Source organism: Calypte anna, chromosome 14, assembly GCF_003957555.1.
Source record: "Calypte anna isolate BGI_N300 chromosome 14, bCalAnn1_v1.p, whole genome shotgun sequence".
NCBI lineage: Eukaryota > Metazoa > Chordata > Aves > Apodiformes > Trochilidae > Calypte > Calypte anna.
In genome coordinates this window covers 10,663,984-10,688,260 of record NC_044260.1, presented here as the reverse complement: position 1 = coordinate 10,688,260, position 24,277 = coordinate 10,663,984, and the positions used below count along the sequence as shown (strand labels likewise).

Below are 24,277 nucleotides of genomic sequence, written 5' to 3'. Positions count from 1 at the left end.
GACCTTGGACAAAATGTGTACAAGACAGTTATCTTAAGAAACATTTTTTTCTTTTTCTAGATGTGACTGAATTGATAAGTAGAGTTCCCAATCCTGCTCCTGATGACGTTGTTTGGAATTTGAGGTCTTATGCAAAGATATGGCCAGATCCTAGAAACTGCTACTCCCATGACTAGACTCATGGGGTTAGTCATGTGGACTATTCACAAAATTAAAAACTAGCAGGATTGGGTTTAATTTGTGGTGGTGAAGGTGTGGCAATAGATTAGGAGGGTCTTTATTTTCCAACTTTATACCACTAGAAATAAGCAACTTCTTTTTTAGGTCCCTAGTCTGTGATGTAAAGTGCCCTAAATAAAACTAATTGAAGAAAGGCACCTTTATGTTAACTTATATTTTTGTTACAATAAACAAATTGTTTGCTTTTGCCTTTTATGAAAGTTATCTAGAATGTAGAGCATCTGTGAACAACATAGTAAGTAAGTAAGCACAAGCCTTTCACAGTTCAGTTAATCATAATTAGCTTTTATACTATAAAAGCTACTATGTTGTCCCTTGATGGTTATGTGCTCATAGTGTTTCCATGCAGAAAAGGGAAACAAAAAAGCATCTGAAAAAAACTATTACTGAAATAAGACTTAAAATAGTGGCTTTTGATCAAGGGCTGGAAAAAAGTTCAAAGCCAGACTTTACAGATCCTGTCCTGAATTCAGAAGAGTTGAGGGTGTCTGACACTTCCCAGCAAATATGTAACATCATCATAAGAACACTCTCAATGCATACAGTGTCTGTCAACAAGGTACATGAAATATTCTAGAACAAGATGATTCTGTTCTTAGATGAAACACAGGCATCTTGGTTGGCTTTGTTTGAGCTTGATGCCATGGGTCTAACCAGAGGCCATGCAAAAGGGAGCATTGTAGCTTTTATAATAAAACAATTGGACTATTTACCAACTTACAGAATTACAAAGCAGGTGCTTTTTATTAATTGATGAGAGCTAAAGCTCATTTTTGATAGATAATATATATTTATTAAATGTATTAATGTGTGTTTTATAACGTACCCTTTTTTCCTCTGATTGTTGCATACTGGTATCTTAAGTACATCTTGAAAGGATTTTGAAGACAATCAATCTGTACCATGATGACTGTACATAAATATACAAAACTACAAAGGTTGTAAAGCATGGGCAAATGTTTTATTTTCAAAATGCTGTTCTTAACAAGAATAAAGGCTTTACTATTTACTTACAATGTTTGTGTTAATTTGGTATTAAAATCCATCTAAAACTTTGCCCTGTCCTATGCTGATAACGTGGGTGCACTATAAGCTAAGTTAAACTAAAGTTAACCTAAACTAAGTTAAACTAAAGGAAACTGGCTCCTAGAGGCTGAATGGAGTTGCCTGGAATGGACTTGCCTGGAATTAGTAGTAGAGCTGCAAATATCTTCTCTGTGAGATTACAGAAGCCTAAATAGGGCTATGCTTGACAAGACTGAGTTAAAAAGTAATAAGGGATCCTTAGCAGAAGACCTAATCTGGTTTTTATTCTGCCTGCACCTTACGTAAGTACATGCACACAAAATTGCTGAAAATGCTATCACTGTGATCTTCATTTTACACATTCCCAGCACATGTGATAAGTGGTAACAAAAGAGCCTTTGACTTTTTTCCCCCTGGAGAAGTGCAGAGCAATCCTAGCCCTCATTGCCTTCAGTTGGAATTGCAGAGGCTCAGTGTTTCTGAAAATCAGACAGTTATGAACAGAGCCTGGATGTGTGTAATTGTCACAGGTCTGCAGAAGTCAGTGAAGTTACTCCAACTTATACCAAATTAAAATTTCTGCCTTAGTTTAACACTTGCCTACATGTGTGTGTGACCCCCTTTAGCTTGTCCAACTTTTGTCCCTGTCAGAAAAGCATGCATGTGTGTGTTCAAGTACACAAAATAAACACAGATGCAAAATTTTAGGCTACATGTGTTCAATTCCATCTGTTTTAACTTATACCAGGACTGAATTTTGTCTTGGCTTGTTGTGTACTTAAATAACCTGTCTTTGATTTACAACACAAAAAATTTAAGCTACACCGCTAAGAGTGTTTCTAACACAAACTTCAGTTCCTGAGCTCTGTGTTTTGTCATTTTGAGGAGAAATCTTAGGGTTAGAAATGGAGATGTTAAAATGGTTAAAATGGAGATGCTGAACTGTCTCGTGTCTGCTCGCCTGAGTCTTCCATTTTGCTTCCCACTGCAACCAGACAAAATAAAATATTGTATATTTAACTCTCCAAAACCCTCACAGAAACAAAAAAGTAAACATCCATACTTGCACAGCATGTCTGTTATTCAATAAATAAATAAAGAGAACAGCCCCACCTAACCCAAAAGACCTATTTCTTCTCTGCATGTCATTTTTTTGTTTTGACACAGCTTCAGCACTCAGATACTTGTGCACAATTCTCAGGGCCATCTGTGGGAGCTGCACAAGTAGCTGAGGGCAGAGCTGTTTGCTAGTAAGAAGCTACTGGAGTGTTAAAAAAAAAATAAAAGGAGCTCTTTGAGGTTTTTCCTTTGAAGACTTTTCAATTAAAAGTCAGTGATGAAGTCATACAGTTCACCTAGTATATAAATATATTTTTGTCATTAGGACAACAAGCAAGGTCAAGGAAGAATAGTTTTTCTGTGTCTCAGTGGAAAGAAGAATGTTATACATGTGATTGCAAAGGGTCTGCCAAATGGGAAAAATCAAGTCAAACAAAGAGCAGAGGGTTGCTTGCTGGAGTAAACAATTCTAAATGAACAAAAGCTCTACATAAAAGTACAACGTCCCACCCCCTAGCAAAAGCTATTTTCAAAGCTCTGTATTCTTTCCGAGTACTGTAATACAGATTAACCTAATGTTTTCTTTTGCTGATACAACAGTCTGGTTCCTCAGTCTACTTCTGTTATTTCAGCTGTCATATTTCATTCTTAATATTTTATGATTTGTCTTTTAAGACAAAATCTCTTTTGTCAATGAAGACAGAAATCTGGTTTTCTAATTCTTGCACTTCAGGAGATGCACCTGCACCCTACACCTTTCACATCAACCAAGTTTGTTGGGAGTTTTATACATAAAAAAGAAGGCCCCATAAACCCAGAAAATCCCCTTTTGTGCATACAGTTTTGGGAGAGCTTAGTTACCCTGCCAAGGCATACAACTGAAAACCAGCAAACAGAATTCCCTTGGTACCTCCCCAGGACACTGGGCTGCAACAGGCCCACGAGCTAATTTTAAGAGGCTCAAAGCCCTACCAGCCTGGAGAAGCTCAGCCTACAGACAAGATACAGGAAAGTGATGGATGATGATGATTGTCCTGCACAGACAATACCTTAGAAAGCCAAGATTTGATTGCAGGTGCAGGATGTGCCCTCTGTTCTACAATGGTCAAGGCAATACATGTCCAGTGCCTTGCTGGCACAAGACCCTGCTGGATTTTAGGGCTTTTGATTGTACATCTGGTTAGGAGAAAAATCAGAGTGGATTAAATATCCCATGTGACTATGAATTTCCCATATACAAAATACCAATTATTGCATTGAATTTTACCTGCTATGCCTTGATGAGACAGGGCTGGCCTTTGCAAGTATTTCACAAAAACTGCAACAAGTTCAAAAAACCCAGGGATTGCATGCATTAAAATGAGCAGGTGTTCTAGGCAGCTGCCAGCAGTGCTTTTAGTTTGGGGCATCCATGTCTTATCATAACCTGTGTTACTTAAGCATAACAATTTCAAATCACATCACACTAACCAGGAAGCACAGGTTGTCAGCATAAATCTGGGTTTCAGGCAGTTATTTAAATAGTTTTTGACATATACTTGCTTCCTATGCAGATAAAAAAAGCAAGATGTCCCTAGGATTCAGAGAAGCTGGAAAGATGGGGAAATAAGCTGCCTGGCTAAGTCTTTTCACTAGAAATTTCCATTGAAAAAATGTATTTTTCAGGCTGTGACACCCCAAACTGAACATCTAAAGCCCAAGGAAGATGTTTAGTTTCTTTATCAGCGTAGCTCCCATGAAGTTTAGAATAATTTATACTGGCTGATAATCCAGCCCATTTCTTTCAGACAACATCTAAAAGCAATGGTAACTGTAAATGTCAAACTGAACAACAGCCTTACCATTTATATGCTGAATTTTAACCACTTCAGAATCCTGTCATTCATCCAACAGTAAGAGACAGACTCATCTCTCATTTCAGGTGCATTTACAAAAATAATACAAGTTGCACTTGAACATCACAGTTCCCATTTTAACTCTCCATGTCCCTGCTCCCAGTGTGGTTATGCTGACAGATTCCTGCCATTGATGAACTAGGATTTTACTGCCACAGACACCATCTCTTTTTCTTTACAGAGATTTCCTGCATGCTGGGGAAAGGTGTATGGACATAACCAGGCAGAACAAACTGCCCAAGGATGCCAGCTACTCAGTGGCAACTGCAGCTGTGCAGTGCTGTCTGTCTCAGGGCAGTGCCAAGATAACTGTTCTCACAGGAGCCTGGATTCAGCTCCCATGAAAATTACAAGTACCTGAACTCCCAAGATGTTTGTGTAACAGAATGCAGGCAAATTATCTACAGAGAATGCCTCATCACTAATTTAAGGGGGTGCAATGCAAGATCTAAATAGAATTAATATAATTATGATCACTGGTTGCATCATCACAGTATTTCATACAGGTTTAAAATATCAGCTGCTGGTTTAAGTCCTAATACACAGAGCAAGTGAGGCCTGTAAGTGCTGTGATAGTGTTAAGTTTTAAAAAAAACATCCCATATCTCACTCCCAGTATGGCTTCTATTGATACAGGTCATGTGGCTTCCACTGTCAGGACAGTTGCATTTGTTTCATGTTTCAGTCTCATTAGCCTTGTTTTTTTTAATACAGAGCAAACCTGATTAGACTGTGCTTCACTCACACACGTTCTAACTCCTAGGACACCATGACCATTATTTCAGGAATAAGCAATAGTGGAGACTGTGATAGGATTTCCTTGGAAGTGAGGTGGGGGTTGCTTTGAAGAGGTTATAACACAACTCTTAACTATTATTTTTAACTTGCTACTCTGAGTATAATAATGTTACCTATTGCCTTGTCATGATCCTTGGCAATGCAGCTCATCTGACAGAGTTTATCATGTATGTGTTGCAATGCTGAGGCACAGATGATAGCTACAGGAAGCACTAGCTTTGAATCTATCTGGATTTACTGTTTTGGTCAGATTCTGGGAGTGGAATACTCATAAATCTGCTAAAGTCCTATTAGACATCAAAGGATTGGCCTTTGTCCTAGTTATACATCTACTGAGTTCAAATGTCTTTACCATCTATTTTGAATAACAAAGGCAATTTTCTCATCTTAATGCTCTAATAAAGAATCAGGACTGACATTCTGGTTTGAGACTTGGTTGTTTCAGCAGAACACTGAACAAACTATGACCTACTTTATACAACACTGTATGATACAACTGGTTTGTGACAGTAGCTTATGAAAGGTTGATACACCCACACTCTTTATGCTGCTTAAATAGGAAGTCTGAGAATTACATTTGGTAATTTAAACATTTGAAATCAGTAATGAAAAATATCATCGACTCAGACCCTAAGAAGATGAAAATCCATTAAAGAAAATCTATTGGAATAACTTATTACCAGGGGCTTAGAGTAAAAAATATATATAGAAAGGAGTTTCACCCTAGCCTCCCAATGAAATGCCAAAGAAGCCTGAACATGAAACTGGAGTCACCAGCAATCTGTCTGAAATAAGACCTGACTTTTAAAGAGACAGTTCCTTAATAAAGCATGTTTAATTTTAGCCTTTTACTATTGGATGTAGAAATGTAGGCAATTATTAGTGAAACTTTTCACTTTTCACTTCAGGAAATCTTCAGCCACTAGTGAGAGGAAAAGGATGTATTGGAAAAGATACGTTAAAAAAAAACCAACAACCCCAAAAATAAGGCAAAAATTTTATACCCCTAGACATGCCTGCTACTCATGAATCTGAAATGGAACTGTCAGAGGACCACTCATCAGAGAGGCTTCTGCAAAATGAATGTACAGAAGTGACAGGAGAAACCTACTTCTCCAAATTAGCAACAGAATTTGCAAAACTTTTCATCTTGCCTCTATGACTTTAGAGAACAAACAATTTCAAGGCATTTAAATCACTCAGGATTAGATTGAGAAGCAAGAACTGACATACAGGAGACTCCCAAACAAGAGCATCCAGTAATGGAGATGGGAAAAAAGGACTGAAACAGCTCCAGCTGAATTTGTGCAATGCACGAGGCTCTCCTAATATTTTCACAGACAGATCAGGAATTAGAGCAGAGCAGAGAATGAAGGCAACCAGTCCATCTTCAGTGCATCTGACTGATGCAGGGTTTTTCCATGTCCATAGTCACAAGAGAGAAAGAGAACAGTGAAAATAGAAAGAACTGACCAGAAAAGGAGAGAAATCCTTTAGAGTGGGAAATCCTCTGCAAAAAGCATTTTGGGATTTACAAGGAGAAATCAACATAGGCAGAAGACCAGAATGCCAGATTTGCTGGGCAGCTTCATGAAAACAGCATTTGCACCCATCAGCCCTTCTTGTTTCTGGAATGCTTCCTACTTGGAAAATATGAAAGGTTCTGTAAGGTCACCAAATTTAAACTCCTACACACATTAAAAAAAATAATCAAGTAAAAAAAAAAACCAACTATATTGAAAAAGACTGAGTGACTAATACTGCAGTCTAGGTTTAAAGAAGAGCCTGGGGCAGGTGGCTTGTATGTTCTGCAGTCTATTGCCCACTTCTTTGCTAATCTCTGAATCATATTTTCAGATAATAACAGTTCATGGTCTTTTCATTCCTTCCTCACCTCCTTTTTTTTTTTTTTTTTAATTTAAGCTTAGTTTTGCTGCAGAACTCTTTGTAGGTTTTACATTTTAACTAGTGACACCCTTTTCTTGAGGTTTTTAACTAATCTCTTAGATTTAAATAGCCATTTTGGTTTTGCACACCTAAATGATTACAAAAAACACCAGAATTAGTCAGCAAAAATGCTCCCATTTTTTCATGAGTATATTGAACACAGAAGAAAAAAACCTGCAAAACCCATGAAGAATTTCTCCTCTCCTTTACAGAAGCAAACTAAAAGATTTACGTTTAAATAATCACAGAAATGACAAAGTGCAATTGTCTGTCTTTTGTTACAAAACATTATTAACAAGTGCAGACTGATTGGTAAAAATACAGCTTTGGAACTGGAGGATTACTTCAGACTTGTGCTAACAGATGCACTGCTGTGTCTGTACAAGCACAGTTCAGAAGCTCACGTATTTTGTAGCTTTTGTAAATGATCATCTAACTTTTTTTTTCCCCCAAACATTCCCAACGTAGTTTCAGAAATTAAATGTTACTGTAATCTTTTCAAAGATGTCTGAGTCCGGGGTGTGGATGAATAAAGTGGAATCTGCATCATGAGTCTTATGACTTTTATCACTACATTCTCAGCTGTTAGTGCCAAGATTAAACTTTCAGAAACATCTCAAGCATCTTGAATTGGGCTTGATGAAAACCACCACATACTCAGCTATCAGCATGGCTTTGTTCTTGGATTATTTTTTTTTTAATAAATGTTAAGGTCTTTTGTGTAACTGAAAACTTACACATGTGCTTTTAAATCAGAAGCAATCACACATATGACTCATTTTCAATCATTTTGACTGCAACACTTTTGTTTTCAGAAAGAAATAACTGACTACATGTAAATAAAGTAACTTCCCTTAAAGAAACAAAGTTAAATTAACTGCAGTGTCCTTCTGCCAAGTACCCTTCCACTTTAAACTGTTCTATATAGCTTAGTTTAAAATAAATCTTACCTACAGAATGTCAGACATTAATAGAGATGTGTATGCATATATGTTATATAATATAATATATATTAAAAGTGTAAAACCCTTGGATACAGGGAGGTCACCACTTAAAAGAAATCCATAATTATATTAAAGAATTAAAGCTACAGTAGAATGATGGAAGATGAAATTACAGACAAAATCTTTTATTTAAAATTTTCCTCAAAAATTACTACATTTCAACCCTTTGGTAGAAGTGGAAAAAAGACACAAAGAAAGGAAGCAAGCAAGCTCAGTTTACTGAGCTGAATTTTCCTAAATAAACCAGACAGGTGCAGTCTTTAAGAAATCCTACATGTGGACTATGTCTTTCCCTAATCCAGCATTACTACCCACAGTATATTTTAATTTAAGCCTCATGTAAGACATTCCATTTATATATATATGTATCACATTTTCAGTCTTTCCTTGGGAAATATGCAGTCCTGCAAACACGTATGTGAATTTAATTTCATTTCCTCCATTAATGAGGATCCATTAGAGCACATGAATATTATGTTCATTTGTTATGGAATTAATTCTAGTCAGTTTCAGCATAGCTTTTTTTCTTGGTACTGAACATTTTTCCTTTCCTCAATCCATTCTGCTTTGATGTGATATGGTTATTTATGTTGATATGATTACATGCAGCCATCCTTCAATAGCCTGCAGATTAGACTTTCCCTATTCAGCTTACCTAGGGTAACCACGTTTTGCTTTTGACTCCTTCCTCCTAATTCAGGTGGAGACAGATCACAGCTGTATGAGTTACTGCATTTCCTTGCTTCTCCACTCCGTGCATCTGTTCCTGCTCTAGTGCTAATAAATACAGATGTTCTCCTCTTTATCTAGAAGCTCATTCATATTTTCAAGGATTTTCCAGTGACAGAACACCTACATTTTCAGCTCTTCAGCATTTTGCTGGCTGCATCTTCCCAAATGAAAAGATTCCTTCTATGAAAGAAGTACTTTCAATCTCTCAGCACAGGTGAGTAATAATTTCTACTGACAAAGGAGAAATACAGCTGGCAAACTGAATGGAATGTAAAGGAGTATTCCCTCCTCTATCTGGAAATGAACCCCCCCACCTGCTGTGAAGATAATTTTCTGTCTCAGTTTAAACTAGATTTTCCACACACTTTGTGCATTCAATGTTACAGAAGTATCTTGCAAAGCCCAGACTATGGTTGATCTTTCTGAACTACCAGCTAATAGTGTCACAGTTGGCTTTGCCATAAAACCAGGATTATTATTTTCTTTTACTATTTTCCCTAACAACACCAGTTATTAAAATAAAATTTTACAAATGTTATGCAGGTAAGAAGAAAAGAAAGCCCTTAGGTAATAAAATAGCTGAAAGCACTAACACTGTATACAGAACCAATTGTCTTTCCAATAGCTCATCAGCAGAGAAATTACCATTGTTACAGTAGCAAAAGAGTGTTTTATTTAGTAATGAATGAAGATTCAGGCATTTTCACTAAAAAGGTGAAATATTTTCAAGTTCCTTTCATTGTGGGCCAGATATTTTTCATATCCAGTGACATTTTATCAGTACTGCACCTGCCTAACACACTGCTCAGAATCATAACTGGATGGGGTTTGTCCACTGCATGGGGACACAAATAAAATTAACCAAAAAACAAAGGTCTGATTTCTTTCTGGGATTATTAAAACAAAAATACAGCTGGAGCAGGTAGAATACCAGTTAGATAACAAGAAGATGTAGCAACTAGTTTCAGTTTGAAATGGATATTTTAGGCTGCAGATAGTGACAAAATCAACATGGGACAGCCCTAGATAAATGAACACTGGGAAAAGAAGTTCTCCTGCACAGACAATGTCATGGTAGATGATCAGCCTCATGAAACCAAAATCAGGGCTTGCTGTGTGTATGCCACTGTGTCACATCCTGCCAAACATGATCTCATGCATGGTAACATGCAGGTTATTAAATCACCAATTTCAATACATTTCAGCACATCGGAATAACAAAATCAGAAAGGACATAATCTTAAAAAAACAAGAAAAAAAAAAAAGCCCTTGCCCATCTGCTAGTCACTAGGTTGTCTTTTTATTAGTTGTATTTTTTGTAGAAGGTTATCTTTTTAAAAAAATCTATAAAATACTCTGGAATAAATTTATCCTATCAGTTGTGCAATAATGGAAAGAATTCTCTTCCTCCTTACTTGTCTAAAGCTGTAAGATACTAAACTGAGTCTTCAGCACTGTGCTCCTCTCTCCATTTTTGGTCTGAAAGCAAAAACTCTTAAAAGTAAGGGCTATTACACCTCAAATCCAGACCATTTGGTGGAATGTCATATTGCAGCAGTGGAGTTGCATATCAAACAACATCAGCTTAGAATGCTGTAGCTCTGTGATCCTAGGTAAAAGCTGAAAGCTGTAAGAAGACACCTTTTTCTTTGCACCAGTGAGAATTTGAATTAAAGAGGTCACCCAAAATAAAAAGAGATGCTTTAAACATGCTGTGAGGCAGGGGGAGAATCAGTGGATTATATGAGGCTAGGTTACAGCCTGGCTGACCAAACCAAGCAGACAGACCATGTAGGGGATGGTTTCACATGACACAGAGGGCACAGGACAGATGAGATGATCCAAAAGCGAGTGGCCCTCGCAGCCAGGCAGGTTTCCTTCCCTCTGTTACTGTTCCACCTCTTCCCTTATGTTGGATGTATGGATGTGTCATTAACAGGCAAGTCAGTCTGCCAGGCTGATCCAGCAGAAAACAAGCTCAAAGCACAGCAGAGCAGAACTGAAGAGCAGTTGTTAGTCAGGTCTGCCAGCTGAACCAACTCACCCTGAAGCCATCATTGCTACATCAAGAAAAAGAAAGGATGGCAGAAACTTTGGTCAAGTAAGGACCAGACTGACTTTTTAATGAGAAGTTGTTGGATCACCTTTACTGCCCCATAAATATACTGCTGGTCTCTATGGAAACAATCCTTGGAAGTGTTTCATTCTGACTGTGTTTTAAAGAAAACTAAAACTTCACTGTTTGCTTCAATAACAAAGAGGATGTTTTAACACTTTCTGAAACCAGAAAAATCAATTAGGTATGCCTTTGGATTTTTTAATTATGATCAGTTTACACTCCTAATTTCCTCTTAATATCCTTTTTTAATATCACACTGGTCAAGAATAGACAAACATACTTCCATAAAATTATATATCTTTGCCTAAAATGCATCTGTGAAATAAGGTTTACAAAGCATTGTGCTGAAAGCCACAACAAAGCAGGATCTGACTGTTAGCTCACACTAACTGAGTCTCTGGCTGATATTTTCATGGAAGGTATGCTGATCTTTCTAGTAGTGTCAATAGAATCACATTACTGCTCCAGTCAGCATTTTCTAAAAGCTATTTGGCAGCTCACCATTCATCCCCTACAGTTAGATTCACCACTGTTTACAACATCTAATAAACAGGGTTAAAGTCATGTACAAATTGAAGAGATACTTCATTACTGTTCTTAACATAGTTAACTTTATAATGAATTGTTGTATCTATTTAAAAATGTTTTTCTTATTTTTCTTTTGATCATGAATCTTAATGCTTCATTTGTGACTTCTGAGTTTATAGCAACAATAAATGCTTTGTCCTGCTCGATGTGAAGAGCTCAGCAGTTTAATTAAAGGGGATTAATTGAATTAACTGAATTAATTAATTTGATCAAACCAAATGCACAGAAAGACAAGGCTAAGAAGTAGTTGCATTATGCTATTCATCATTGTATGAGAGTTCACAATCCACTTCAGTGCAAAAAGTCAGCTGGGTTAGCTTGAATAAAAGCAGTTTAAATGGCTCTAGCTGACTTCACAGTGAAATAGGGTTTCGTGACATTAATAAACAGCAGAATAATAATAGCAGAAATAAGAGCAGCTGGAGCACTAACAAAATTAATGATGGCATCATAACTGAGACTGATAATGAAGACCCCTGGACAGTAACTTTCAAAGTAGTACAGCTGTTTCCAAATAGCCATCTGTCTGGGCCCCAAGGGAATTTTATGTATGGATACTCTTAATTTAGCAGAGCCCAGTTAAGGAATTACAGAAACATTGTGGTAATATTGAAAGCTAACACGAAATAAGCAATATGAACCTGCACTAGCTTATGAAAAAAATTGAGAAGGGGCAGTTTTACAACCTTCTTTGAAGTGATGAAACAGCTGCATGTCCTGGAGTCCTAAAATAATTGATTTGGTGACAGAAAAGCTCCATGAGAGTGATTAAAAGGAAATATGTTTTTCCTCTTGAAACAATTGGCAAAGAAGGCAAAAGAAATCTTAGCACCACATTACTTTCCAAAACAACATAAATATCAACTAATAAAAAGAGTAAACTTCTTCAGAGACAGGTTTTCATTAAATCAATTCAAATGTCAAATGACACAGTCCACACATCTCTCAGCCCCCACTTTTCTTACTTGCAACATTTCAAAAATGGTTTAATCCTGCCCTCTAAAAATGCACTGGTCATTTTCACCTTTAAGATTTCACACATATAAAGACTATAAAAAAAAGTGTGTAATCATCTAAGAGCATACACATCCTTTTCCACCTTTACAAGTTTTACTTCATAGAAATAAATGAGAAAAGTTTGCATTTGCAACTCTGCATGAAGGACAATGGAATATGTGAAAAAACATGGCTTGATGAAATGATGTGAAAGATAATAAATTGAAAGCAAAGAGCCAAACCTACCAAGATTAAACTGCAATAATATAAAATGAATTAGGAAGCCTGCTAAGTCATCTTCTATCATCACTTTCAGGAATGCAATTTTTCAGCAATTAACACTGACAGAACTATAGACATATTACAAGGAGAAGAGTTTGACTTTTATTTTTTAAATTTATAATGTGATTAATTTTATGATAGTAAATTTGAATCAACTGATTGCAGATCTTCTAATTTTTGTATGCTGCTACTTGTTAGTATTTTGTTTCATCTTCTAGCTCTAAGCTTGCAGCTGACAGAATTGTGTTCAAGTACTGCTTCCATCATGAAGACTGAAGTCATCAAAGAACTGCAACACTCTAGTCATAAACTGCCATTGCAACAGCATGGATGATAAGTATTATTTTGTATGGATATTTTAAAAACTACAGTCAACATGAAGTATACTGTGAAGATGTCAAACAGCTCCAGAATACCCTCTCTCAGATCTGTGCACAAGTACAGTAACTCCAGTTAATTAAAAAGAACACTTAAGCTGCATAGCAAACAAGGAAAGAAAAAAAAGCATTTGGAGGAGGATCCAATAGGAAATATTCCATGTTGCAGCTTAGACTTTAAATATGTAGAAACTGGGCACCTGAAGGTGAACCACTGAAACAATGGCATGGTCTATAGAGACAGCATAGAGGAAATCTCCAAATGGTGACCCACTTACATTCAATGCCTAGTGAAAGCTGCCTAGGTCATTAGGGAACACAGAGGATAGAAACCTCCCATTGTGATGAAGCTGCCTAATTCCAGCTTCCACATCAGCAATTTTCTGTCACTTGAAACCCAGAGTTGTAGATTTTTCTGGATAGTAGGTGTCTAACTGACCAGGATTCAGCATTTTAAAACCTTTCACAGAAACCTGACTCTATACTCACTCACACTGCAGGGATTCAAGACTAACTCATTCTTTTTTCAGTGAAGTCCCATAAAAACAAGGCTTAGAATGAGAGCATGGATACATGTGCTTTTGTGTACTCAGGTGAAGAGGTCTAAGCCATGACTTGACCCCAGCTTTTAACTCCTTTTAAACAGATTGGCACATCCTCAGACACAATGCCACCTCACATTCTGCTCAATTTAACCAAGCTGTGGGTTAGATACAGCGTGTGGTAACAACATGGTGAAAAACTAACCTGTCCCATAATAAAGCCCCTCACTGACCCAAACTAGTTACAAAAATTGATGCAAGAGCTACAGAGTGGGCCCAACCCTTTTGGAAGCTCCCAGTTTGATCCAACTGACTGTGAAACTGCACCCTGAATGGTGTTATGGGGTTCAGGACAAAGATCATTCATCTGAGAATAGATCTCCACCAGTGCCACCAGTGGTGCCTGGTACAACAGAATCTTCCCTCTTCAACACTTGAACAATACAGCTGAACCTCTTCTCACCTCTACCTATTGGCATGGAGTTCCCATCCCTACATGTGTCATATTTAAGTTTAACCCATAGAGACTGACAAAATATAGATGATCAAGGAGCTACTGAATCCTCCTGCATTAGCAGACAGAGAGGCTGGGAAATAATCATTATTACACCACTGTGCCTGAGGCAGTGAATGATAACTTTGGCCCTGTCAGTAATGCCTAATCCACAGTCAGGGTGAAAAGGAAACATAATCCTGCATCAGTTCTTAAAGCAATCTTGACTCATTTCCCTTGGCAATCATACTGTGTTGTTTGGGTTTGTTTTCTATTTTTACATTGTACAAGCCAACTTCTGCTATAAATAACTGCAGGAAAATGCCACTAGAACATTTACCAGATAGAAATCCCCCAGTTCAAAGAAACTGTACAACTCTCCTGGTTAAAATCAGTGTTTAGATGTTATTTAGCCAGTAGAGGTCTGATCCTGCCTTAGGATATACTATGCCAGCACAGTCGTAGTCCCCTCAAATTACTGAGCTTTGACCCAGTCCTATCTTTTTGGTTGCCACTAAGCAACTAACTTAGAGTTAGCAGTGACTGTACAGAAGCAGCCAGGCATTTCCAACAGACACTGCCTTCTCACCTGTGATTTGTGTCTTAGTGTGTGTCCTATTTCTTAATACAACTCAAAACATAAAAATTGACCACTTCATGTAAAAAGAAAAATCATTACAATATACAGTTTAATTCACCTACCTTTGGCTTCCTGCTTAGCCCAGAACTGCTTCACTGTTTCACGGATGTTGTTCTTCTCTCTCAGCTGCTTTTGCCACTGACGTAACTCTTGTATTTCATCATTGCAACGGACCTGAGAAAGGGAAAAAATCTTAGTTTAAAAATTAAACTTATGTAATTAAGTTAAAATTATGTAATTAAAATTATGTAATTTAAAAATTAAAATTATGTATATCCATGTACCCAAGACAATAAGACAATTCTTTTTGTGGAGCTGAGGCTGGTCAAATACATGACATCCATCCTCTTTTCAGGGCCTGATATAAAAGCCCAACCTCAGAGGTCTACAGTTTTTAACTTAAAAAGAAATAAAAACCACGTAATTGTCAAACCCCATTGAAAATAAATGCCAATTAAGGGATCATTTTGATTAGCAAGGACTCATGAGAATGTGCTGCAGTGAGATGCTTATTCTCTAAGTTAATTAAGATTTAAAGCATTATGCTGAAGGGTATTAGTGCCTTTAGAAAACCAGATCACTATAAAAACAACCCATTGACCAACATAATAGAGCAGAGGAGAGCATGAAGGGTCATACAGCAGGAAATTTATTCCAGCAAACTGATTCACACCTGCTACCAGCTGCAAATAGGCTTACTGACAACCCCAGCTGTACAATTTTCACCAACAGGAGAGCCATTAATCTGTTATTTGAAGAAATTGGAATGCATTACATTATATTTATCTTTGTCAATCACCCCTATGAACAGTGTAATTCTGCTTCCATATGAAATGACAATAGCCCCAGGCCTTAACTCCATTTAAGATGTAAGTTGAATTCTTCTATTACTGCTGTTGCACTGGTGTAGATCCTACTAATATAAGAAAGAGGTAGCTTTGCATCAACAGCTTTTACCATTCTGCTACTTAGATTTGTTCTAAGCAGGATTTGGTTAATTAGGTTGTCAGTTGTCTACCTCAGCACTCACAGAATTACTGCCTCCACTTCTAGAGCAAAAATCCAAGAGAGAGACTGACCCTCTGACAGCAGTGGGAAGGGGACATGCTAGTTTTAGCTTAGACATTGGTAAGTGATTACTCTCTTAGTGTCATACTCAAATTATTATATTTATTTAAAAATGCAGGTTCTGCTTTTTTCTAAATGTTACAGATACAACATGTCTTTGTTCTGGGACTTGATGCCCTAGTAATTCAGGCTAAAGTTGAACAACACAGTAGAACAAAGAAGCAATAAGTCTGGTTTCTACTGGACACATTTTAAAAAAAAAAAACAACAAACAAACCCCAACAAAACAAATCAAACCCCCAAACACTCAAACTTTAAAGAAAACAACATGAATTATTTATCAAAAGTATTCTTTTCCACCCAGAATTTCTCCTTTGTGGTACAGCTAAGAATGCAATGGACAGCAGCTGAACTCACACAGCACTTTTCAATCCACTTAGAAGATAACTTGCTGTATTTCAGATAGTGCACTGGCACAGCAGAAAGAGAGTAAAAGGCTCCATGATCAATAAAGACAGGCAAGACTTTTATTCAGTGACTTGACTTCAGATACTTCTTAGGTGTCTAATAATATCCCATTATACCAATATAGTTCTGTATTGCCTCCTATACAACTTTTATGAAGTTCTTACAAGGCTGATATGAAAATTAAAAAATATTTAAAAGTTACTGTTACTAGTGATCTGTTTTCCAGCTCCATAAAAAAAACCCCAAACTATTTTCTATTAAATCCATCAAATATTATTTTCAAAAACAAAATATAATACTAAGCATGGGATAGTTTCTTTTGGTTGCAAGAGCATTTTTTTCCTCTATAGTGTCACGTATGCTTATATAAAATCCATCATTTCCTATTACATGGAGTTGCAGTTTATCTGCACAGGAAGGGTCAAGGAAGTGCTTATGGTACACATAAATGACAGCAACAGAAAGAGGCAGGAAGATAAATTACTACCTCTATGTCTAAATGTAATATTTTTGAAAAAATGAAGTGTTGATTTACAACTGCAGCTATGCCAGACCTGTATTTTGGCCCATGACAGGATCACAGTTATCTCTAAATATTGAAAATTAAGACAACTTTTAACTGTTAACAGATAAAAGACAAGTATAATAAATAAGCCAGTGAAAGAATAGGGAAAGACACAGCAAAATACAGGGCTCTGAGATTAAAGCATGGTCAGATAATCAAATACTCCAAAGTCCAACATTAAATCCAAGCAGTGAATGTGAGCTCCCACAAAAAAAAAATTTTTAGACAAGTGAAAGAGAAAAAGAAACACAGATACAACACCTGCAGTAAAACAGGTAACAGAAACTGAACAAAATACTATCAATATACGTCCCAAATACACTAAACAGATTATTAATTTTAATTATTATGAATTTAGTATAGCTGTGATAATTTCTCAGAAAGTAGTCTCTATTTTGTAATCAGAGTGAGATTCTACCATGAATAAAAAGCCACAACTTGGCAGCAAAATCACCAGGCAAATAATCAAAGTATCAAGAATCTTTGTCTAAACAAGAGATGTGAATCTCCTGCAGACCAGCAATGCATGAAACACTGGAGAAAACTTTGAAAAGAGAGTTCCAAGCCACTTGGATTAAATCTACACTTGCTGTAAAGAACAGGGAATACATCTGTGAGCTCCTGGGTTTGCCTCTCCCTGTTAGTGGCTAACATTTGCCTTGCCCCTCCAGTGGAAGGATGCCTGCAGGGATACTGTCAGTGCTAATTAATGTTAGTGTCAATGCTATCTCTGCTTAAAAAAGGAAAAGTAAAGAAAAGCATCACAAAAATCTATCAGTCGAGATGATCATTTCAAGGTTTTTCATAATCTTTGGCTGCATGGCACTCATTATAGCAGCCACTCATATATACATGCTTGTTATAAAAGGAGTACAGAAGAACTTAACAGAGTATTTTACACTATATGTTATTTAAACAACACCTGATGTGCTCAGCTATCTCACCTTCCATCACAACAAAATTACTGATATATCTGAAGGTTATTTACAAGATTTAACTTCAAGGAAGGCAAAGAGTTTGTCACCAAAGTCTCACAAATTTCAAGTTCACTTCTTCCCAAGGTGTGAAGGTGCTAGACCCTCTGAAAGAAGTATTTGACAGAATCTGCTCAGGATTTTCAAAATAATTTATTTCATACCCTAAGCTCAGCCAAAATAATAGCAACAGCACTTTTATTTGTATTTGTTTTATGAGCCTTGCTTTTCTGCCTTAAATTGGTATTGTGTTAGTGTTGAATTACTTGTACAACTTGCAACATCTGCTTGCCATTCTGTTTCCCCTTTCCTTCAGCAACACCCTTTATGCTTCCCCTAAATCTCCTGTCTCATTCTTGGTCTCAATTTTTTCTCCTTTGTATGCTTTCATTTTTTAACAGCCCTCACCAGGCCTCTCTCTGCATCTCCACATTCACTCACCTATCCCTGCCTGAAGCAAAACAACACTTTATCTCTGTAGCTAGATAACAAACAAACAACAAAAAAACAACACAAACAAAAAATCTCCCAAATTGTTCAGTGTTAATTGTACTTTTGAAAAACAAATTTCTGTGAATTTTCTGTTGCTGATGAAAACAGTGAGATCACATCAGCATAGATTCCTGTGAAAAAATTGGAGTCACTGGGCATAAGGCAGAGGAACATCCAAAGCCAATGAACCATGGGGGTCTCGGGAGCTATTTATAGTACCTCCTACTTAAAATTTATGTAAGGATTTTCCCTCAGGCCTTCACAGTTTTCAACATCAAGCAAAATAATTATAGATTCCTCTTACCCGATAACCTCTCCAGAAGGACTGAATTATGATGCTTGCTGCTTCTTCTGAAAGACGGAGAGATAGTGGAACCGGTCGCCTAGGACTTAAAAAAAAAAAGTAGTGTTTTGTAAACAGCCTGTAAATATAAAATACTTAATTCCCTAAAACTATATTTTATAAAAAAGAGAAAGGTTGGTCAGGAGCTTAAAAGATACAATTTCTTATTGCTCCAAAGATAAGAGGTGTAAACAATATCTCCTTTTAAAAATCTGTTCTGCAATATGCACACTACAATAATTTCTTTAAAACAGCAGCATACAAATGGCACATCAGCTGCAGTGCCCCTTCTCATTCTCCTACAGGGATTAAACATTTTCACTATTATGGTGAGGTTTGAGGTGGCAGTAGGAGGTGGGTGAGAGAAGTGGGCTTGTCATTTGGGAAGCAGGGGGGGTTTTAGTGTGCATGGAGCAATGAACAGACAACACAAATGTTTATAAGAATTTATTTATTATGAAACACTCAATGTAAATATATTTTAGCACATAATTTGTGTTATGATTTCACTTAAAGTGTAATGAAAAACAATTTTTATATCCGCATAGGCACAGATCCATCTTTAGAAATGCCTAAAATAATTCTTAAATGGCTGAAATTTTACTTCGTATATAATTTATACACTGTTTGGTGATAAAAAGTAATACATTTGTGAAATTAACATTTTGCAATCAAAATATACAGTAATTTGAAAGCATATTTGGGGGTTCTGTTGCGACCCATTTTAATGGGAAACAATCTAAACTGTAATTACAATTCAGCCATCACCAACAAGAACTCCAATCACTGTATCAAATCCTGCTTCCCAAAAGCCATTTTCTATGGGCGTTAATTTCTCACACACAATGATCAGAAACTGTCCATTGGAAAGGACAAGACAAAAACCACTTATATAGCTTATTTTATAACAAATGTAACTTATAGCTAATGAACTACAGAGTAACATTGCTGTGACTCATAAAAATACCAGTTAAAAACAGTGGACTTGGCGCAGTGTTAGAATAACTGCTATGAGGCACTCTCCTCACAGATTGAACACAGACTGAACACAGATTGAACACAGCTTTGACTTGGAAGACCATGACATTAGGAGCTTGGATGCAGCAATCATCTATAGACACAAGCAACCCATGCAGGCACATATTTACAGTATTTATGCTGTAAAGACTCTCACACTGCAAAGATCATCCATTAGCAAGTCATTTATGCAGTTTTACACTTTCTGGCTAAAACATTACTTCTGCAATTCCTTTTGGAAATTTGTTTTATAGAATATTACAGCTCAAGTTAAAAGCTTTGACAGCTTGTATTTTCCTTTCACTTAATTTCATTCATATTAGTCTCTGCCCTAGTAAGCTTCCAATACTCCCTGACATCCTTCTCTTAGGGCTTGTCTTCACTAAAAGAGAATTTCAACACAGGGCACAATCTAAACTATTAACTAACACTGCCCCAGCTGCACCATTTTGGTCTGTGTACTCAGCTAAACTGATCTCATCCTCATGGCAGCTGGGTTTTGGCATACATGTATTTCAGTGTCAAAGAAAACCTTGCTCTGAAGAGTAGAAATAAGGCAAAAATAACAAGCAATCTCTCCATGAAGTTAAACTCGTTTAGCCCAGTAAACGTTAATTAACATTGCAACTGCTCAAGAAAAATGGTAAGTGCTGGACAAGGAAGGCTCCTGGAGTTAACTGCTTCTTACAATCAGACTTAAAAACATGAAGTTGGACTGTGCTGGTTCAGTTGACAAGCTTTCATCCTCTGTTCTATTTTTGATCTTTCTGAAAACCAAAACTTAAGAGTGGGAATACTGCAGAAAGACCTACATATTTTACAGCAGTTATATCAAAGACATTGAACTTTCTTTCCAAAGGAGTACATCTTTAAAGAACAACCTCAGATTTCTCACAGCCTGCAAGGCCAGCTCTAACATGCACTTGCTTTCATTCTCAGATTACAAAAATCTCTACTTTATAATCCAGCATTACATTTTAGGAACCAATATAAAATCGAGAAGGAACAGGACATAATTTTCAGTATGACAGTCACTGGCAAACATCAATCATTTCAACATGGCAGCTTTAAAGAACAGAAGTCATGCCAGGTTGAGTTTTGTCTGAGAGAATATAGGCAATTGGCTTCATGTCAAATAAAAATAGAATCTGAGCAGAGGCAATCACCCCTCAGCAGTGAGCTAGGAAAAGGGAATATGTCATTTGTGGCAAAAGACAGCTGTATCCCTCCAAGAAGATCAAAACTGACAGTAAAACATACAATAACTACATTCTGCTTATTTAGTATTTGGTTATGCATGACTGCTAAATGTATTGATATCTTTTTGGATATGTGCAGATGATATATTGTTTAATGTAAGTTGCACCTGTAAAAGAGAATCAATAAAATGTTTTTCCTTTAGTATTATATTTTACCAAATCTGAATAAAGCAGACCCTGACCAGAGGAAAGTTAAATTCTAGAAACACATTTCTTGCTTTCTGAACAAACTTGTACAGATCTTGAAAATGTGAGATACTAATTAAATTATATTTAATTATTTAATTATGAAATTATATTTAATTAGTAGGTAGAATTTGGCACCCACAAGATATAAACCAGACTTGGATTAAACAAATACATGAGGTACTGAGAAATGTTGTTATTTAAGATGCATATCTGAGTTCCTTGGGGACAGAAGGGTTTCTCAGTGGATACTCAAGGAGGGAGAAAAAGAGCCTCCCTTATCTTGTCACCAAGCTGACCTACGGGGGTTTAAAGTCACACTGACAGACACTGTACACGGACAGCATTTTTACACAGCCATGTCCAGAAACCCCAATTCTCATTAAATCCCAAATCCATCCTACAAATATGTCTCATTCCCTTCTCAAAAGGGAAATGTAAGAAGAAAACTTATTCAGGCAAAATTTTCACCATGTGTAATTCAGGATTTTGCAATTTCTCTTTTAATTCAAATTTGTTCCCTAACAGTAAGAGACAACCATCAAGTTTAACCACCAGCCTTACAGCCAGCTGCCTGCAGGACCACAGTTCCAGCTCAGAGAGCATCAGTGCCTGGGGCAGATGGCACACAGGTGACAGGGGAACAGCCAGGAGCAGGCCATGACCTATCAGGGTTTCTATCTGGTTTTAGAAAGCTCGAGTCCAGAAATACTGAAGCAGCCCCAGCTACAAGAATCAGACCTTCTGGAGGCCTGTAAGTTTCAATAGGAGAGGCTCTGCCATCCTAAGGAGCCACAACCCACAGCCACTTCACCTTTCATTTGACTGGGATGATTATTGCTCTTGAATATTTCTGTCACGCATGAACACAGGCAACAGCCAAGTCCCTGCAATATTCACAATGCAAAAGACAAGGGAACAGACCAAAGGACAGTGCTATATGTAAGATACAAGTAAATGACCAGTGATCTACGTAACTTGTAAAAAAAAAAGGAGTAAAAAATCCTTACAATCCTTATTTTAAAAAAAAAGTGTTTGCTGGTCTTTGGAATACACTTCTGTACTTTAAATATTATGGCATATAAAGATTATAGCTTGTGAACAGACAAAACATTTCACTTCTAAATCTCCTATTTCATTTCTGTCTCAGACACAATTCTAACAACAAAAAGCCACATACACACAGAAGATGCAAAAGATTGCAGCATAATAAAAACTATAAAAATACAAAGTGGCCATAGTGGTACTATGCATACAACTGTTAACATACACAAACTATTTGTTTACTATTCACCTTTTTGTAATGAAGAAAAGGCATGGTAAAAATAAAAGATAGTGTGGAACTAAAATGAGAAAGTCAGCAAGTGGAGAGGCATAGTCATATAAGGGACAGGAGAATGTGGCAGCAGAGATAACAAGAATGTGGGAGGAATTACAGAAAGCACAGCAAGAAGTCTTAAGAGCAAGAACATACCAGAACATTAACAGAGTAAGAATCTTTTGTCTTAAGCTCTGAGAATTCTACTGCCTTTCTTGCCCTTTAACATGCTCTCTACCTGTGGAGTACCATTATTTTAATGATAACACTCAGTCCTCCTGAGCTTGCCTATTTGCTACATGTTTTGTCACAATGTGTTGCCTCAGTTTCCTTTTTTGTGAGACCAATATTTAGGTATTCTGTTTGTGGCCCTGGCCTGAAGGAAACCAAATGTGGACCTACTCAGAAGTCCACTCATGTCCATAGGGAAATTTACATCACTGTTTGGGTACTTTAGATCAGAAATGGTATCCTGTTAACATAAAAACCACAGCAACCAAAACAATCCCTAGTTAGTCCTCTAACAGGAAGATGTCACAAACCACCAATACATTTTCAGTTCTCTTATTGCCATTTTGATGATCTTTATATATATTAAAGCAAGTTTCATCACTGCATCAGGATTTGTAGCCATAAAACTTCATAAAACATTGTGACACAGCATGGTAAGTTTCTTTATACAGAGACTTCATGAAATTTTTCCACACAAAGCTGTTGGTTTTTAAGTAATTTTTCCTTTGTTTCCTTTAATTCTGTGATGCTACTGGAATGGCAGTTCTTTACTTGGATCTACATAGAATAACATCCATACAGACTTTTTTTTTTTTTTTTTTTTTACTTTTCTGTTATTACAACTAAATGTGCTGCTCACCATACAAGCATCCCAAAAAACCCCAAAACACAGCAACAACAAAACCCTCAAGATCAAATTATTTAAGGAAATGAAAGAAAAAACATAATGCAAGTCAAACACACTGTAAATGTGGCTGGTTTAGAGACAAATCACTGAAATACAGCAGTGTGCAGAAATCAAAGCCTGTAGGAACTGGACATATTATGGAAAGAAAGAAATCAGTCAGCCATGCAAAATTATCCCTACTAGCCATCTGAGGGCTGACAAAGAAGTCAACTGTAAAGGCAGCTGAGACCAGCAGACTTCACATAATTAGAATATTGTGGGCCATAAAATAAAATCAATGTGTATTTGATAGGTATGCAGATACTGATATTTGGCAAAAAGCCACTACTTCAGATTAAGTAATAATTTATAGACATATAAATTTATCTTAGCTGTCCACTTCATTAAAGCCATGATAAATTCATTTTCTCTGTATCTGCACATTTGTGTTGGTACACACAGACAAACCAAGAAATGTGTTCTTCTGAACTGAGTATCAAGTAAATACCTCTATACAGAGAATGAGAAAATACAGATAAAAAAATATCTTGTGAATTAACTTCTATTTATAAAATACACCTTCAGTTCTTGTAACCCATATAAAACATTGCACACAAAGACTAATCTTCAACAGCCAGGGAAATACTTAGGCTTATTCCTGGCCTGGATCCATACACCATTCTCTTTCACTGAATATAAGGGTTGAAAGTGAACTTGAACAATTGTGTCATATTATTAAATTCAAGTGACAGTAAATTTTTATAGTATCAGTATTTTTCAAAGCAGTGGAACTCTTTTTCATTGGTTTCATCATAGGTCTTTTATTAATATGCCAAATAAGGTTGGGTAATAATACTGCCATGATATTCGCAATAAAGATTCAAACTGTGACAGAAAAGCAAAAATTTAAGGGAGATCAGGGCATAAACAGAGATCACTCTCCTTCTCTGC

The 24,277-nt window shown here is 36.6% G+C and overlaps 1 protein-coding gene across 1 annotated transcript in view; it reads right to left on the bottom strand.

The window, feature by feature from the left end:
- Nucleotides 1-321: 321 nt before the first annotated feature.
- Nucleotides 322-24,277, bottom strand: part of IQCK (IQ motif containing K) — a 36,327-nt gene continuing 12,371 nt past the window's right edge. The window contains exons 7-9 of the mRNA XM_030460212.1: nt 18,610-18,694; nt 14,801-14,912; nt 322-2,251 (exon numbers count right to left, since the gene is read on the bottom strand). Of these exons, the coding sequence (XP_030316072.1) occupies nt 2,190-2,251; nt 14,801-14,912; nt 18,610-18,694 (259 nt within the window). The 3' untranslated portion in view covers nt 322-2,189. The remainder of the gene's footprint in view (nt 2,252-14,800; nt 14,913-18,609; nt 18,695-24,277) is intronic.